The sequence below is a fragment of the Phragmites australis genome, chromosome 16, assembly GCF_958298935.1.
Source record: "Phragmites australis chromosome 16, lpPhrAust1.1, whole genome shotgun sequence".
Classification (NCBI taxonomy): Eukaryota; Viridiplantae; Streptophyta; class Magnoliopsida; order Poales; family Poaceae; genus Phragmites; species Phragmites australis.
This window is the reverse complement of record NC_084936.1, coordinates 13,945,143-13,962,690: the sequence shown is the minus strand read 5'-3', so window position 1 is coordinate 13,962,690 and position 17,548 is coordinate 13,945,143. Positions and strand designations below refer to the sequence as shown.

General features: G+C 43.3%; 1 protein-coding gene and 1 pseudogene across 2 annotated transcripts; both read left to right on the top strand.

Moving 5' to 3' along the window:
* Positions 1–305: 305 nt before the first annotated feature.
* Positions 306–1,566, top strand: LOC133895857 (uncharacterized; annotated as a pseudogene).
* Positions 1,567–2,506: 940 nt separating this feature from the next.
* On the top strand, positions 2,507–7,704 carry LOC133895529 (GTP 3',8-cyclase, mitochondrial). 2 transcript variants are annotated; one of them, XM_062335923.1, is made up of 8 exons: positions 2,507–2,845; positions 3,015–3,124; positions 4,133–4,747; positions 4,889–5,056; positions 5,200–5,391; positions 6,690–6,758; positions 7,059–7,143; positions 7,514–7,704. In XM_062335923.1, exons 2-7 carry the CDS (start codon positions 3,071–3,073, stop codon positions 7,140–7,142), a joined length of 1,182 nt encoding a protein of 393 aa, XP_062191907.1. In that variant the 5' UTR covers positions 2,507–2,845; positions 3,015–3,070; the 3' UTR covers position 7,143; positions 7,514–7,704. The 2 variants fall into 2 exon arrangements, with proteins under 2 accessions (XP_062191907.1, XP_062191908.1); XM_062335924.1 differs by lacking the exon at positions 2,507–2,845 and having other exon boundaries at positions 2,856–3,124; positions 7,519–7,704.
* Positions 7,705–17,548: the final 9,844 nt, after the last annotated feature.

Here is a 17,548-nt window from a genome sequence, read left to right as displayed (position 1 = left end):
AACGAACGCCTGAACACAACGCACCCTACACACACCAACACACCCCTCACGCTAGAACCAGAACCTATACTAACACACGTCTACCAGAGACTCACGAAGAATCCAGCTCCGTTAGCGACGGGCACGTTGCCTCCCCTTATGGTCCATAGACGCCTGAGGATACCTGCAAATTTATTTTTGGAATAAATCCCGGTGAGACACCCGAGTCCGATCCCAGGGATCGAACTCGGGCGGGGAGCGCTCCACCGGAGCTAGCTTCCACTGGGCTACGAGCCCGTTCTCAACTGTAGCCTAGTTGACCTAAAGCAAGTACGTATGCAATGACGTACTACGTACTATATGTCCTAAAGCAAGTAGGTATGCAATGACGTGCTCGACGGAATGCGGCAACGAGGAGGCGTCCATGAACTGGCTCGTGTCTCCACTCGACGAAGGCGGAGTGGATTTGCTCGAGGACGAGATCTTCGTGCCGAGATGCTCCTTGGAGGACGCGTTTTGGCGATTCTCCCCGGCTTGCACATGGCTGTTAGGCTCACCGCTGCTCGGTGGTCTGCTGGACTTTGGCACCCCAGCATCCGAATTGTCCGGGACGACGCCGTCATCGGGATTTCTTCAAGTGCAGAAGACGCCGAGCACTAATGACATCATTAGTCCCTTCTCACTTGTCAAGAGGGCATCGGAGTCCTCCAGACTAAGGTCTTTGTGTGCCCAGCAGGGACTGGGCAGCAACTACCGCTACGCCTCGGCAGCGGATCCGACACCAATTTCCGGTGAGTCATGGCCTGAAAGTGTCAGCAATGGCACACGCTCAGGGTTGACAAGGACGGGCAGCTGTCCCATGAAGATGATGGAACCATTGCCTGAGCTTAGCTTCCAATTGGTAGGAGCTCCGACCCCTCTAGAATCCATGGACTTGTTTGACCTCTTTTAAGAGGTCTCCTCATGCCGTAGAATTGAAGGGGAAGGAGGCGAGTTTTCGGAAACTGGTCATGGCAGAGACTCGGATCTCTTGGCTTGAAGGGCTTGTTAGCAGAATGTTTGATATTGGCGACTTGGATTGCTGCAAATGGCTGTCTGATGATGAGGATGCACCAGTGCTTTCGCACAATGACGAGGCTTTTCCTGACACCAATTTTCCAAGTACTGGTTCTTGCCTACAGGAGGGTGGAGACCACCCGGCAGCATGTGGCTCGGCTCTGTTGAGTTCATCAGTTGCATCGGTGATGAACCGAAGAATGATAGCAAGGTTTCTCCGAACCCCGTTTCAGTTGCTGAGTCAATGAGAGCAGAAGGATTCGAGCTCGTCTCATCCGATGATTCTGATTGGACTCTCTTCTACAAGAATGACTTGTTTGAAACATGAGCGTGTCTCAACTTCTGTGAGGTCCCTTTGTTCGGATGTTGTGTACCAAATGTACTACGAGAACCATTGCAAACACAAGAGTTTGTGTTTGACCCAGCCCTGTACTGTTTTCAGCATATCAAGCTTCATTTTTTCTCCGGTACATGTAAATTATGTTGGTAGATAGATTTGTTTCTGGAATAACCACTTATGGTTCATAGGTGGCCACAATTCAGAGCATCATGAATATAGCAGAATTGCTCATCTTTTCTTTCGACAGTTTTCTGAATAATTCCTTCTGTCCAAAAGCATCAGCTCATAATTCAGACCTTGCGAAAATATGGGTTGCTGGTGGTTGTGGTTGCTGAAACGAGCTGCTATGTAAATTTTCAAAATTTGATGCAAGTTGCAATTAACATATTACGTTAACTGTCTGTGGAGATGCACGTGTGTTCATTACTGGTACTATATCCAATGTCCATCGGCCATGGTTGTGTTTCTGTGAACCTTTCCTTGGTGCTTTTCTATCAGAGTACATGTTCTTTTGGAGAAACAGAGGCAACAATCCATCACATCCATCAGTCCCAGATGATTCTGATCCATTTTGTAAAACTCTGATGATTTTTAGTCCTTCCAGCCAACATCCATGGCTAAGAGCATCTCGAACTGAATCTATCTAACTAAAAAACAGGCTTCAGTCAGCTTTCTATTCTTTCGTTATTTTCTTGGCTCACCATTTTTTCCCCGGGCTCATCACTTCCGTCGGAGGGTAAACGAGCTCGCCATTCTTTCGCGCCATCAATTATCTCCAAATCTAACTAGTGCCGTAACCTTCGTGCCATCGGTTACTATCGACTCAAACACGCCCAAATCCCTTCAAATCCATCCATCTATCCATCCACCTACCGCTATAGCCACCGTATATACAACTTTGAGTCAAGTAATATATCTTTTGCTATTTTATTTTGAAAAAAATATATCCTTGTGCTATTTGTATACAACACGAGATGGAGACTTTCATCACGCTCATTGTCAAATTAATTATTATTTTATTGTAATGCATAAGTCTAAACCACAAATTTTTTCCCGTTACGACGTACGGCACTTAGTAAAATTAAAAAAAAAATACTCGAACTCTCGGCCTGGACTCCCCAGTCCCCACCGGACTGAAAGGTACTACTGCGCCGCCGCCTGCACCTGCACTACACCCAATCCCCACCGGCGCCTCGCGAGCTCGCCGGCAGCCAGCCTCCCCAGTCGCCCGCCCCCTCACACTGCTCCCCGCCCCACTCCGTCCTCGGCAGGAACATTGAGGCCGCCGCCCGCCCTGACCCGAGCTGCTCGCCGAGGTCGCAGCCCCGTCTCGGTCCAACCAAGAGGGCGCCAAGGGTATTTTAGGCACAACACAAAGGCCAAGAGTAGAGAAGACGGGTTCACTCTTCATTTTGCCCTTTCCAACCTGCAACCGCCAAATTCCCTTCGGTCCCGTCGCAGCACGTGGAGGTGTTTCTCTAGCTTTACTTCAGCCGCCAAGAAGCAGGATTTTTTTTGTGTCTGCTCACTGATTGGTTGGGCGACCGCCTAATCAAGATCTTGTTTCCGTTGGGGTGTGCTGTTCAATTTCGATTGCTCATCTCCCCGCCGGCTTTCTTCTTGACTCTCTCGATTGCAGCGTGCGGCTCGTCGTCTCGGGCTATCCTTTCTTGGATTGCTTTGGATTAGGAGGAGATGATGCGGCGCTGCGTCTCGGAGCTGGTCCGCAGACGGCGGCCGGATCGCGCAGTGAGTCTCGTTTCCTTCTGTGGGATGGGCTTCTTGAATCGGTCCTGCTGCTGGGTTGTTATGCTTGCCACTCGTTTTAGTTCATGATTTTCTCAGAAACGCGTAATTTTACTTCGTTTCTTTGTTGTTGTTGCCTTGGTAATATTGGATTGAGTGGCTGAATTGGTGCTATAGCCTATAGATAGGAGTGCAAGCTAGTTTCCCCTAGTGTTTGGTAGTGCGAATTTATATGCCTGTATGAACGCATCCTGGACCTGTTAATCTGAGCCCTGCTTTCTTCCTCTGCTTCAGTAAAATCATCCAGATTCTAATTGCATAATGAACAGTTATTAAAATTGTTGCTGTAAGAATTGGGTGATTGACAAATTGTTGTTAGACATGAAAGTCGTGCCAGAAAACTTTATTACTAGCATTAAATTTGTGGAAACTGTTCCTGTAAGAATTGGGTGATCAGTCTGTACTTTTATATCCCCGTTAGGCTGCTTGAGACTACATAATATTTCATAATGATTTATTGGCTAAGTGTGTGCCTCAGATTCTTGAAGTACACTTCAATGTTATTCAGTTGTGTTTTTGAGTTATCCAGCTTTGCTTCAAGTAATTTTATCTGAAAATTGACGGAGTGACATAGCGTTCTAGTGCATGATTTTATTCCTTCATATTTAGGTTTCTATTGAGGGGTAACGTAGTTAAGGACTTAAAAAAGCTTATTAGTTATTACTGAAATGGAGATAAGTGTGTTTCTTAAGCAGTTTGGAACACTTTCGAGATCTTCTGCACCTTTGCTTTAAACATGCATTGCATTTGTTTTCCCTGGTCAAAAAAAAAAAAAAACATGCATTGCATTTACTTTTTATTGCAGCATATCAATTTTCCAGTATTTTTTTGGATTGGCTAGATAGACCCATGGATTGTTGTTTTCCCTGATGACGAAGTTGTCGATAAGTTAATTCATTTATATCCTATTCTTGTTCTTGGCCACTTTTAAACAACTTGCCAAATTTGCAGATTGATACTATGAGGGTAGGATTCCAATGTTTGACCAACATTTCCTCCTCAATAAGAACCACTGACAGCCAGAGGTGCTCAAATAAGTATGCAACTTCATGTGCTACCGCACCAGATATTCTACCGAGAGAAGCATCATCATCAGAAATGCTTGTTGATTCATTCGGAAGGTTCCACAATTACTTGAGGATCTCCTTGACCGAGCGCTGTAATCTGAGGTGCCAATACTGTATGCCTGCTGAAGGAGTTGAACTAACACCAAAGTCGGAGCTTCTATCACATGATGAGATAATTCGAATTGCTGACCTTTTTGTTACTTCTGGTGTGGATAAGATCCGATTGACTGGTGGAGAACCAACCATAAGAAAAGATATTGAAGATATTTGTTTACATCTTTCTGGCTTGAAGGGACTGAAAACTCTTGCAATGACCACAAATGGAATCGTTCTTTCTAAGAAGCTCCCAAAGCTGAAAGAATGTGGACTCAATGCTTTAAATATAAGTTTAGATACACTGGTACCTGCAAAATTTGAGTTCATGACAAGGCGCAAAGGGCACTCAAAGGTCTTGGAATCAATAGATGCCGCTGTAGAACTTGGATATAACCCTGTGAAGGTAATCAGCTTTTTGCATACTAAAATATGTGCAGGCCTTTCCAGTTGAATGTGTCTTCTATCATGGAATCATATTCTTAATAATGAACATGTAGTATTTAGTTTTGTTGATTTAACTTTCTTCACCTTTTTCTATACCCAGGTCAATTGTGTCATCATGCGTGGTATGAATGATGATGAAATCTGCAAATTTGTTGAATTGACAAGACACAAGTCCATCAATGTTAGATTTATTGAGTTTATGCCATTTGATGGTAATGTTTGGAATGTGAAGAAGCTAGTTCCTTATGCAGAGATGTTAGACAAAGTGGTAAGGTACACCTCTGAGAAGTGCTCTATTGTATTCTTCCTCTAGCATCTAGCTATGGCATTATGTATTGAGTCTTCTCTTTATATATTTGATTATGTAAGCTACTAGTAACTTCTTATTTGATTGGCACCCATTTGAATCAGCGGCAAAGTTTTAAAGGTGTAGAGAGACTTCAAGACCACCCTACAGACACTGCAAAGAATTTCAGGATTGATGGGCATGTTGGGACAATTTCATTTATTACATCAATGACGGAGCATTTTTGTGCTGGTTGCAATAGATTGCGATTATTGGCTGATGGAAACTTCAAGGTGTGCTTATTTGGCCCCTCAGAGGTATGCTGAACTGCTTGCTTGGCTAAGGCTTTGATTCATGTTCTGTTTTCTTTACAAGCACGGATTTCTCTTAAATTTTCTACTCAAGAAATTTTCTAATGCATCACTTATTAGGTGCAGGAATTACTGTTCATGTGATTGGTTTGTTAGTTCGAATCAGATTCAGTTTAGGAGATAAGATAGAGTTTGGTTAGCTTAAATTAGGAGAGAATTAGAGATTAGATTAAGTGATAGAGTTTGATTTAAACTAGGGATAAGATTAGAGATAGAGTTGGTTTGAATGGAGTCTTTGTAGGCCGGCTATATATACACGGCGTCAGCCGTGATTAATCAATCAAGAAAGAGAAATCAATCTAGTTCCCAGTCCTCTTCTCCTGTGTCTTCCCTATAGTTTTAAGTCTCCCCAATCTATAGTCTAATCCCTCCTCTAGCAGCTAACGCCATATGGCTATCTTCCCGGTAGGTGTTTACCCTAACATTACTCATTTTGGGTTTGATAATATACAAGTACCAGAAAACAGATCCAATCAAACTTAAGAGTTTGCTATGCCAGATAGTTCATGATCATGTTGCTTTTCCTGAAACAGTTGTGGTTACAGTGTTGCACCACAAATTTAGTATTATGGCCACCTGATTTCAGTCAGTTGCGATAATAATTTGCCTTACAGATGCTTCTGGTCTTATGCACTTTGGAAAACGAACTATTGAATCAAGAGTGGAAGTTATTTCAACTTCAGATTCCGTCAAAATTAATTTTGTACTCTGATATTGTGAATCTTGGTTCAGAAATTTGCATCGATTCAACTTATTGGGTGTTAACGTTTCATGGTGGCTATTCAATTTTAAGCAATGATAATTTCCCCTTTTCTGCAATTGTTTGATCTACCTAACTACAATTGAGATATTTTCTTGGAGAATTAATTTCAAAACTTTTCTTATGTTGAAGCAATTCCAAACATGATGATTTCCTTTCTAGACAAATATCATTTGATCCGAATTTATTCAAGTGAGAAAATGGATCAACCTGATTTATTAATTATTTCCTTTCTTGCTCTCAAAATGTGCTTTTCTGGAGATAAAAGAGAAGTTTCTTAGGTATAGAATGTTTTAGCATTGAGTTCCCGTAGATTAGTGAAGTCAATCTTTCAATTTTCTACTTTTTAAAGAAGTTAAATCTCCCTCCAATTTATTTCCTTTTAATTGAAAAGTGGCAAGATTGGATAACAGCAATAATTTCCTTTTTATTGAATATGTTACAGTATAAAAGTGGCTGAGTGTGTGTGTCTTGATTTGTACAGGTGAGTTTGAAAGAACCCATCCGTGCTGGTGTGGATGATGTTGGACTAAAGGAGATAATTAGTGCTGCGGTATGTAGACAAACTTATTAGGTTACTATCTTTATAATTAAAAACAGTGGCCTGCTTTCCTTTTCTTTTTCAAAATTTGAACTTGTCTTGCCTATTTCTGGCTGCTTCTTTTTGAGCATAAGCATGTATTGTTTTCTTTTCACTTGCTTCTATGCACATTTTCATTAGATATCAACTTACTTGAAAGTTACAAGATTGTCTTCAGTTGAATGTTGAAAGTGTTCTTTTTCGGGATTTCTTGTAGCTTTCCTGAGATACTGCTTGCAAGTTTGACTAATGGCCTGACCTCCCTGTGTTCAGGTTAAAAGGAAGAAAGCTAAACATGCTGGGATGTTTGATATTGCCAAGACAGCAAATAGACCTATGATACATATAGGTGGCTGAGGTATCCTCTTATTAACATCTGTACATTTTACTACATTGACTATGGAAAAGTTTGATAATATTCAGATAATGATATTGTTATACCTTTTCTAGTAGTCTATGAGAACAATAAATTTGGTTGCTCTCAAAACCTTTTGCTGGAATTTTTTAAGTCACCTTGTTGTACATTGTAAAGAGTCAAAATATCGCTGTTGTGGATATGTATCGAGAAGCTAGTAAAATACAGGCTACTATTTATTTAAGCCATTCTATGGAATTATTGCTCGTTTAGACATCGCATGGATTTTTCTAATGCTGGTAAACATGTTGATATGGAATCTGGTGATTCTAAATATTCAGCATTCGATTCATGCTTGTCTTCCTTGTTTTAGACCAGGCGTGCAGACTTCCCTCTCTCCCCAAATGAGAACCAAAATGAATGGAGCACCTAAAGAAGCTAGACAGTTGTTGACGTGCCAAAATGTGTTGGTTGTATGTTGTACGCTCATATATAATGACAATTTGTGTAACTATTCTTCTGTAAACTCTTACAATTTCTGAATTAACGTTACTACAACTCCAATCATGATACCAATCAGGCAGCTGGTTAGCTGCCTCCCTGCAGCCCTGCTGGCTCAACGTTACTACAACTCCAATCATGAGATCAATCACAGGTGCCATGTTCTTTTTCTTTTTGGAAACAAGCAGAAGAGCAATCTAAACGGTCATACAGCAATTAATCTATATAGGGACCCTAGGCAGTACTGAGCAATTGAGAAGAAAAGGGAAAAACCAAACGTGTGCTCTGCGGGCTGAGCCCATCTCCCGTGCCGGGCTGTAGTAGTGGTCCACTGTCGGGCTGTACGATTTGGGAACTTTTTTATTTATATATTTTTAATTTAAAAAATTGCAAAATTATGCAGTTATTTTGGAAATTTACAAAAATAAGCATCTCTCGCCTGTTCAGTGAGTGAGAAATAAAAATCGCCTATCTAACGGATGATAGGTTAAAAAAATATCGATTCAACAAAGCTTTATAGAGCGCTAGATTATAGCATTGTCTATAACACACATTTGTTTCAGATTTTTTTATGACTATTTTGATAATAATTTGAAGGTTGACAATATTGGAACACAACATTTTTGTAATTTTTAAACTTATCGCTCGGTGGATGTACGATAAGTTTAAAAATGAGCTCAATCTTCAAAATACTATAGAAATAGTCATGAAAAATTCTAAAAAATATGTGGTATAGATGATGCTATAATCTAATGCTCCACAAAATTTGACTCAAAAAATTACTGAAACTTGTATTTTTTTTTCTCATCTTATAGGTCCTTTTTTTCCGAAATTGCTGAAATTTGTCTTTTTTCTCTCATCTTACCGGTCATATTTTTGCCCAAAATTTTGTAGAGCGTTAGATGTTAGCATATTGTGCATCACATATTTTTTTTAGATTTTTTATGACTACTATGATAGTGATTTGAATGTTGAGAGGATTATAATGTGGTATTTTTATGATTTTTAAACTTTAAACATACCACCGGATGGATGAGCGATTTTTACTTCTCACCTACTAGACGGGTGAAAGGTGCCTATTTCTACAAATTTCCAAAATAGCCACATAATTTTTTAAACTAAAAAATATATACAAATTTTGCGATTTGAAAGTACAAATAGAATGACCGATGTATCCCCATAAATAGGAGGAGTGGTGCTTTGGGTTTCCCGTACCTCCCCTCCTCACCGCCGCAGCTTCTATTTTACTTCATATCATTGTTGTTTGTCTATCGCCACACCTTGTTGGCTTGGCATTGGTGCCGCCTTGACCCGGTTCTAGAGTTGCCAAAGTGGTAAATTGAATCCCCGTCGCAGGCAAAGATACTTCACAACCATGAACAGGTCTAAAGCTTCGAAGATCGGTAAGTTAATTGTTCTAGTTGTCAATTTCCTTTTTTGTTTTACATCGTGGTGCTTTTTTTTCACTATGGTATGTGTGATCCGTAAATAGTGGTCTGGAACTGGGTGTTGGGGATGCCCTTCGCTGCGAAGCCTTCACGGTTTCAAGCCTAGCCGCTAGTCCTGACACCTAAACTTCAAAGGATGGGGGATGACGCTTCGCTGCGAAGCTTTCACGATTTCAAGCCTAGCCATCAGTCTTAAATGTTTAAATCATGCCAAGACAAGGCGGTGCAACGTCAAGAAGTATTTCCAAGCATAAGCGGCAACTTTCGTCAAACCATACCAATCAAAAACATCAGGGAACATACAACAGACAATTTGTTATTACATGCATCACAAACTAGGCACGTAAAACCGATATGTGCAGGAATTACAACATACGGACCCAAAAGGGGTCCATAATCGAACTAAGACACCACCACTACTACAGAAATCCTCTTCACTGTCGGTTCTAAAACCATATTCACTGTCGATTTTGGAGCCGACAGTGGACAACGGGTAATGGTAGTCATGGATTATCACTGCCGGCTCGATGTACCGGTAGTGAAGGGCATTATCACTGCCGGCTAAATCCTTCAGCTGGCAGTGATAAACCTGAAATCACTGCCAGCTGAAGGATTCAGCTGGTAGTGTTTTGCCTCTCTTCCCTCCCCTCCTCCCTCTCTCTGTCCTCTCTGTACTCCCTCTCACTCCCCGATCTCTCTGTCTCTCTCTCAATACATGCATACAATGATACATATATTTAATGTAAATCAATAATAAAAGCATCTTCATTAATACATAGTAATGAACACATATTTCAAGTCATAGGCGTCGACAAACACACATATATACATAATAGTTCTCACAGGTCACCCCCTGAAAAGTCGATTGAGTTCAGCCAGTCTAGTATCCCTCTACCTCTACATCTACCTCTCCCGCGATGAGGATCGCTTCTCCGCACTGTCGACTGTTAGCATGTGTACGTCCGGGAACGCCGGGGGGCCGATGGTGGTGGAGCGTTGGACCCGGCCACGCCTGATCGACCGCAGCGTCGCTTAAGCTCCAGGCTCGCCGGCGTGTCAAAGACATCGAAGTCTGACGCCTGAACGCCTCTACGGTTTGAGCCTTTGGCCTCCTCCATAGCACACTGACGGGCCACCCTCTCGTTCTCCTCCTGGGCACGCTTACGGGATGCAGCTTCTTGCTCCTCCGCAACGCACAGCTGATAGGCCATCCTCTCATTCTCCTCTTAGTCACGCTTCCTGGCCGCTGCTTCTTGCTCCTCCTTCGCATCATCGTTGGAAGGGCATCCTGTTTAACTTTAGCCATTTCCATGAAAATTTCACAGCATCTTCAAACACAACAGGCTTTGGTGGAGGTAGTGGAGGATGGAAATGAGACATGACACTGGCCTTATTAGGACTTCAGTACTAATTACCTGTTCAGAGAGAAAGCATTCTTCTCAAATCAGCATTTATATGCCAGTCCTACTAGTTCAGAGAGCAGCTTCTCTCAAAATGAGCTGGATGCTCTATCTGAGGTTGACCTCAAGAGTTTTCTTTTAGCAACCTAAAAGAAAACTCTTGAGGTCAACCTCAGATAGGGCGTCCAGGTCATCTTGAGACAAGCTGCTCTCTGAACTAGTAGAACTGGCATATAAATGCTTACTTTAGAAGAATACTTCCTCTCTAAACAGGCTATGTTGAAGCATCCTCGAGCCATATCATCATCACCACTATATATATTTTCCTATCACCATGCCACCCTCAAGACCACAATAGTAGATGAGATAATAGCTAGTTTGCATAGTCCATAGATAAAAGAATGTATTCCTTTCTTCTTGCAGCTACAAGCTATGTCAAGATGTGGAGAATCATGATCACCAAGATAATTCCATGATGGACAAATTTTGAATCATAGATCGTGATACATATCAGTTTAAATAGCTGGTATTGGAACAAAACAAATTGAATTGAGAAGATGTAATTAAGCCAGTGTGAACACCCTAGGCAATGGTTCTAGCGTAGCTATAGTAGGATATGACATCCACATCACCCCGGCGAAGGGCAAGGGCGAGATCTGATTGGGTGCATTGTCGACAACTACTTCAACAAATTGAAGAGCTGACGTTGCAAGGAAGGGTGGTGAGAAATTGATCGAGGTTGATCTCGTAGCTTCTGTTTGAGGTGTAGTGGTCTTTGGTTTGGAAGACCTCACATGAATTTAGAGGCGACATGTTGTGGCAACATCAAGACTAGGCCATATGTATATACATCAAGTAAATCACTAGTGGAAAAGATGATAAGCATTAAGTACAATTCTTGGTTAGCATTGTATACCGGAGACAAATGAAACATTAAATATAGATAACATTCAAAAGCTGCAGATTAAATTTAAAAAATTTCCAACTGTGGAATTGTATTGCCTTTTGTCTGATTATGATATCACAACCACCCTAAACTGTCTGATTATCTAAACTTGTCATGATTTTGCAGTTTCACATTTGAGATTAAGTAGCTAAAATCAAGGTGTTTAAAAACAAAAGCTCCAGACTTGGAATAGTAAAGAATGGCCATATTCAAATTCAGATGCTGAGATTAAGTAGCTAAAATCAAAGCGGGGTAAAAGTATCACTAGCACAATAATAGCCATGAATTGCAGATAGTTGACAAACTTGTAGAGGTGAGAAATTTGATGAAGGCCAAGTGATAGAGTGAGCAATGGAGGAGTGTCACCCAAAAGTAAGGGGTGGCCAAAACATCCTTCAGTACCATTAACATGCAAAATTATTTAGTTGCATTGTCTACACAGTGGTAGATTTTGAACTAGAATCAAATAAATGCCACAAAAATCATCAAAATGACATCAACCAGTGGTAGATTTTGAATGCACACGAGTGCAGCCGAATTTGATATCGCCTCACAACAAGGGAGGAAGGAGGGCGGGGGATTTACCTTTGCTCTATCGGTCGGTGAGGCAGGCGGGCATGGACGACGGCAGCATGAGCGGGATAGGGGACGGTGGTGTAGGGGACGGAGACGGTGGCCTCAGCTCCAGGACAAGGACGACGGGCATCCGGGGAAGGGGATGGCGATGACGGGGATCCGGGGACGATGAAGTCGGGGAGGATGCGGTGGGGACGGCGGCGTCGGGGAGGATGCAGCGGTGACGGCGGTGTCGGGGAGGAGCCGACGGTGTTGAGGAGGCGATAGGGACGGTGGTGTCGTGGAGGGCACAGGCAGGAAAATTTTTTCTAAGTGTCACAGGGCGGGAGTCGAGCAATATATGGGAGGACTTTCACTGCCGGCTCAATTTGAGCACCGGCAGTGAAAGAGTACCTTCACTGCCGGCTCAATATGACGACCGACAGTGAAAGTACCCTTTCACTACCAGCCCAATAAGTCAACTCGTAGTAAAAGTAGTTTTACTGCCGGCCAAATATGTCCACCGGCAGTGAAACCCCTTTCCCTGCTGGTGGCTTGGAGTGCAAAAAATTTGTTTAAGTTTCGCGCGCGCGCGAAGAGATTCGAACCCACGACTTGCACAAGTAAGACCAAACAAAATGTTATGCTACTCAAGTGATTTCGGTTTAATTTATACTATCTATACTTATTAACATTCTGTTGACCTAAAATCCTAATACATATTTATTTAAATTTGAACTTGCTATATACCAAAATTATATTTTGTATATACCTAAATTTTCTGGTTTAATTTTCTAATACAATAAATAAATAAAATAAATATGTTCATAACTATAAGTAATTCATTAAAAATTGAAAACAAATATGCTCATAACTATAGGTAATTCATTAAAAATAAAAAATAGTAATACATGGCAATAGTGCTAGCTTATGCTATTGATAATTTATTATTAAAAATCAAAAATCAATATGCTCAATAATAAAGATATCTTCCACCATAAACTAGAAACTGAAGGTTCCATAACAAAAGTGAGGTATAATTGCATCTAAAATAAATTCATACATAGTAATTAATACAATTTAGCTACTTTGTCTTAACGATTCGCCCTTTATTATGATCACAGCGTATATAGGGAGGTTCGTCGGTGTCTTCCATGGGACTTAGGTCGACGTCCTCTCCGAAAGAAGGTAGCGCGTTGAATTAATTGTAGTCTTCGTCGTCAACAACATTCTCCACTCCGACAATCCTTCTTTTTCCTTAAAGAACCACGTGGCGCTCCTCCTTGTTAGCCGGGCCTGGACCCTTTACATAGAAGACTTGCATAACATCATTCATAAGTACGAATTGTTCTTCTCTGTATCCAATGAGTTTTTGTCCATTGTAGTCATACCATACTTGTTGATCTTCACACCCCCTGGGAGTCTGACCCATTGGCACCGGAAAAGAGTAACCTTTAACACTCCATAGTCGAGCTCCCAGATCTCCTCTATGAATCCATAGTAGGTCTCCCTATTTCCATTACAGTCGTAGGCATCTATACGGACACCGTTATTTTGCTTGGTGCTCTTATTATCCTGAGCTCTCATATAAAATATATAGTTATTTATGTCATATCCTTGAATGTGAGGATTGTAGTTGATGGTCCGTGAGCCAATACAGTTAACTGAGCACACTCTATCTGCTTATACATCACTTGTCTACGTAACTAGGCGCCAAAATGATCTCGGTGCTCTCGTGCGATCCAAACATCAGACTTCCCTGGATTTATGGTGCGTATCATCTTCTGGTGTTCTTTGACATATAGATCCACTACAACTGATTGTTGCAGAACTGCAAAATGTGCTTGCGTGAATGAAACAGGGTCGTTAGTGCGGAATGAGTTTGCACCTATCGTCTCTTTCCTCTGTAGCCTCCACTCATGGCGAGATACAGGCACACCAATCTATTTGAGATTCATGTAGTCGACGCAGAAATCAATGACCTCCTCGGTTCCCTAGTCCTTGGCCATGCAGCCTTACGGCCAATTTCGGTTACGAACATATTTCTTTAGAACTCCCATGAACCTCTCGAAAGGGTACATCTGATGCAGAAACATAGGGCCAAGAGCCCGTATCTCTTTCACATTGTGAACAATGAGATGCACCATGATATCAAAAAATGATGGAGGGAACAACGCCTCAAGCTGGGATATAGTCTCGACCACGTCTTCCTGCAGCTTATTTAGCTTGGTTGGATTGATGGCCTTCGGTGATATCGCGTTGAAGAACGAACACAGCTTTATGATTGGGTTTCGGACCTTCGACGACAGAATACCTCTAATTACAATTGGAAGCATCGGTGTCATCATCACACGACAATCATGAGAATTCATGCCAGTTAATTTCAAATCTTTCATGTTTACTAGTCTCTTTATGTTGGTGGAGTAACCTGATGGAACTTTGATTCTATGCAAGCACTTGCACATTGCAATTTTCTCCGCCTTGCTCATACTGTAGCTAACGGGATCGAGATATTTGTCGCCTTCTTCTATATCTTCAGGATGTAGATCCTGTCTGAGTTTCAAACATTTTAGGTCCTTCTGTGCTTGGAGTGTATCCTTTGTTTTGCCAGGTATGTCTAGTAACGTACCAATCAAGCTATCACATACGTTCTTCTCAATGTGCATGACATCGATTGCGTGTTGAACCACCAAATCCGGCCAATAAGCTAAATCATAAAAAATAGATTTCTTTTTTAATATAGGAGCTCTAAGATTAGATTTCAGAACTAGTGTACTCCCGCATCCCTTTCCAAGGATAACCCTAAGTTCCTTTACCATGTCATATACATGTGTGAGGAACCGTCCAAATAGTATTCTAATTAATCATCAGGAGGATCATTATTCATAATCACAACCTCGACGATTAACCAGAATACCATTCCGGTAGTCCCGGCACGTGTTTTGTGCCCAGGATCGGAACACATGCCTTCCAACTCAAATATCACAACACAGTTTAATAGAGAGCAAATAATTAAACTGGATTACCATTATTAAACAAGCAACTGCTTCCACAATTTACAACAAAAGAGGAACAACAACAACTAAGCAGCGGAAGAAAACCTATACAACCAAAAGAGTATGGAGCCGCATGCCCTTAGGCTCCATACCAAAAGCGCCGGAGCTCGGAGTAGAAGGTGCTACTCCTGCCCGCCACCCTGATCGGCAGGCACAAAGTAGCCGAACACTGCCTCTTCATCGCCAACCTGCGAACCTGGAAGCAACTTAAGGGCAGCACCCTTAGTACGAAGGTACTAGCAAGTCTTACACAGTATGAGTATATATATTCTCGACTCCAAGGATCATGCATTTAAAGCTGTAGCAAGGATTAAGACATGTTTAAGTTCATTAAGCGGTAAGCAACCTAGACTCTAGGTGTAAGCAACTGACTTAACCAACCACCAACTCAAACCCTGCCAACCACCTGATCAAAACAGATATGTAACAACAAGTGTATAAAAGTAAACCATTCCCACCAAACCACCAACCACATACCGACCAAACCACCCAAACCATTCCCACCAAACCACCAACCACATACCGACCAAACCACCCCAATCCAACCATGCCACAACCCACATCGAAACTCTACGACCAAAATATGGTCGCTCGGTGGAGATAAGCGATAGCGATGCTCATGACCGAGAGCGCGGCAGCTCGAACTGATTTTACACCCTGCAGGGGGATACTCCTGGACCCACACGACACAGGGACCATACGGCTTGTGCCACCCGCTAAGATGCGCACAAGGGGGTACCCGTGACAACCTTTCCCAACCAGGCCCAACCATGTGGATCAACCATAGCTCGGCACGGCGGTATTAGAACTACTCCCCGAGCAAACTAATACCGCTAAAAGCCCGGACTCAAACCGGACTCACACCGTCTATGACGAGGCCCACATGACCACGTCTGCGAAGGTAATCGGCTCGCCTACCATTATATCAGCATGTGGTGAGTAAGGTATGTGCTAAAGCCGACTACACCGATGATCGGTGCTTAACCGGTGCAAACGGTCTACGGTGTCCGGGTTCCCTCCCCGAACTGCCTGAGGACTCCTCGTGAGCAGATGACACCCCTAACACCGCCCACACCTCGTCTCAACTCACCACTCACCAAACCGACTCATCATCAACACAACCATAAGTGCGAACAAATAATAAGTCCTAGGCTCGCGACAACGGTGGACGCCGTCGTCGACTTCTACCGGAAAGCCTAAGTACCACTAAGCATAGCGAACTAAAATTAGACCTCGATGACACCACTAGGCTCCTAGGAACAACACATGACACGTGACCGAAATGGGATAATGCATCGGCATAGGTTCTACCCAACTCAGTACCCGACACATGCAATGTATACATAAGCGTAGATAACATATTAAAATTTCAAGTAGACACGGTGCAATATGAACGATGCTTGCCTTGCTGCCCTGAATCAGAAAGGTGGGACGCCTCACGATCGCCCACGGCCTCCGGGATCGACGGATCGGCGTTCACTACAGAGAGCAACGCGTGCAATGTAATGAGCATGTATGAAATGCGATCATGTAAGAAAAATATGCTCCACAATACATGACAACATTACTCCAAGATCGTACTGTCCAAACCAGAATTTTCCAAGTGGTCTCAAAAGTTTGGAGTTCCTACGAATTAACTACGAATTTTACAAGCTATCAGCTATCAGGAAAGCCTGATAAACCGTGCTCGGGTGCCCGGGATGAACAGTACTCACGGGGGTACCCGGGGTGAACAGTACCCGGGGGTGCTCGGGATCGACCGTGCTCGGGTGCTCGGGGTGAACAGTACAGGGGGGTGCTCGGGGTGCTCGGGGTGAACAGTACCCGGGGGTCGTCGGGGTCGACCGTGCTCGGGGTGAACAGTACAGGGGGGTGCTCGTGTGAACAGTACCCGTGGGGTCGTCGGGTGAACAGTACCCGGGGGTGCTCGGGTGAACAGTACCCGGGGGTCGTCGGTGAACAGTATCAGGGAGTGCTCGGTGAACAGTATCAGGGGGTGCTCGCGGTGACTGAGCTCGTGCTCGGGTGAACAGTACCCAGAGGTCGTCGGGTGAACAGTACCCGGGGTGCTCGGGAGTGCTCGCGGTGACTGAGCTCGTGCTCGGGTGAACAGTACCCCGGGGGGTCGTCGGGTGAACAGTACCCGGGGTGCTCGGGAGTGCTCGCGGTGACTGAGCTCGTGCTCGGGTGAACAGTACCCGGGTCGTCGGGTGAACAGTACCCGGGGTGCTCGGGAGTGCTCGCGGTGACTGAGCTCGTGCTCGGGGTGAACAGTACCCGGGGGTCGTCGGGTGAACAGTACCGGGGGTCGTCGGTGAACAGTATCAGGGGTGCTCGGGTGAACAGTACCCCCCGGTGCTCGGGTGAACAGTACCCGGGGTGCTCGGGTGAACAGTACTCGGCGCTACAGTAAAATCAGCCTCGCGCAGCTCCAGAACAGCAGCCATTACGAAGGGAAAAACTGAGCTAAACTAACCTGGGAGTCTCTCTAAATCAAAAGTA

Excerpts from the sequence above, each read along its gene's own strand:
- LOC133895529 (XM_062335923.1), top strand. The coding sequence starts at position 3,071 with ATGATGCGGCGCTGCGTCTCGGAGCTGGTCCGCAGACGGCGGCCGGAT. Across the intron at positions 3,125-4,132 it reads GACGGCGGCCGGATCGCGCA|ATTGATACTATGAGGGTAGG; the intron begins GTGAGTCTCGTT and ends CCAAATTTGCAG. Across the intron at positions 5,392-6,689 it reads GCTTATTTGGCCCCTCAGAG|GTGAGTTTGAAAGAACCCAT; the intron begins GTATGCTGAACT and ends TGATTTGTACAG.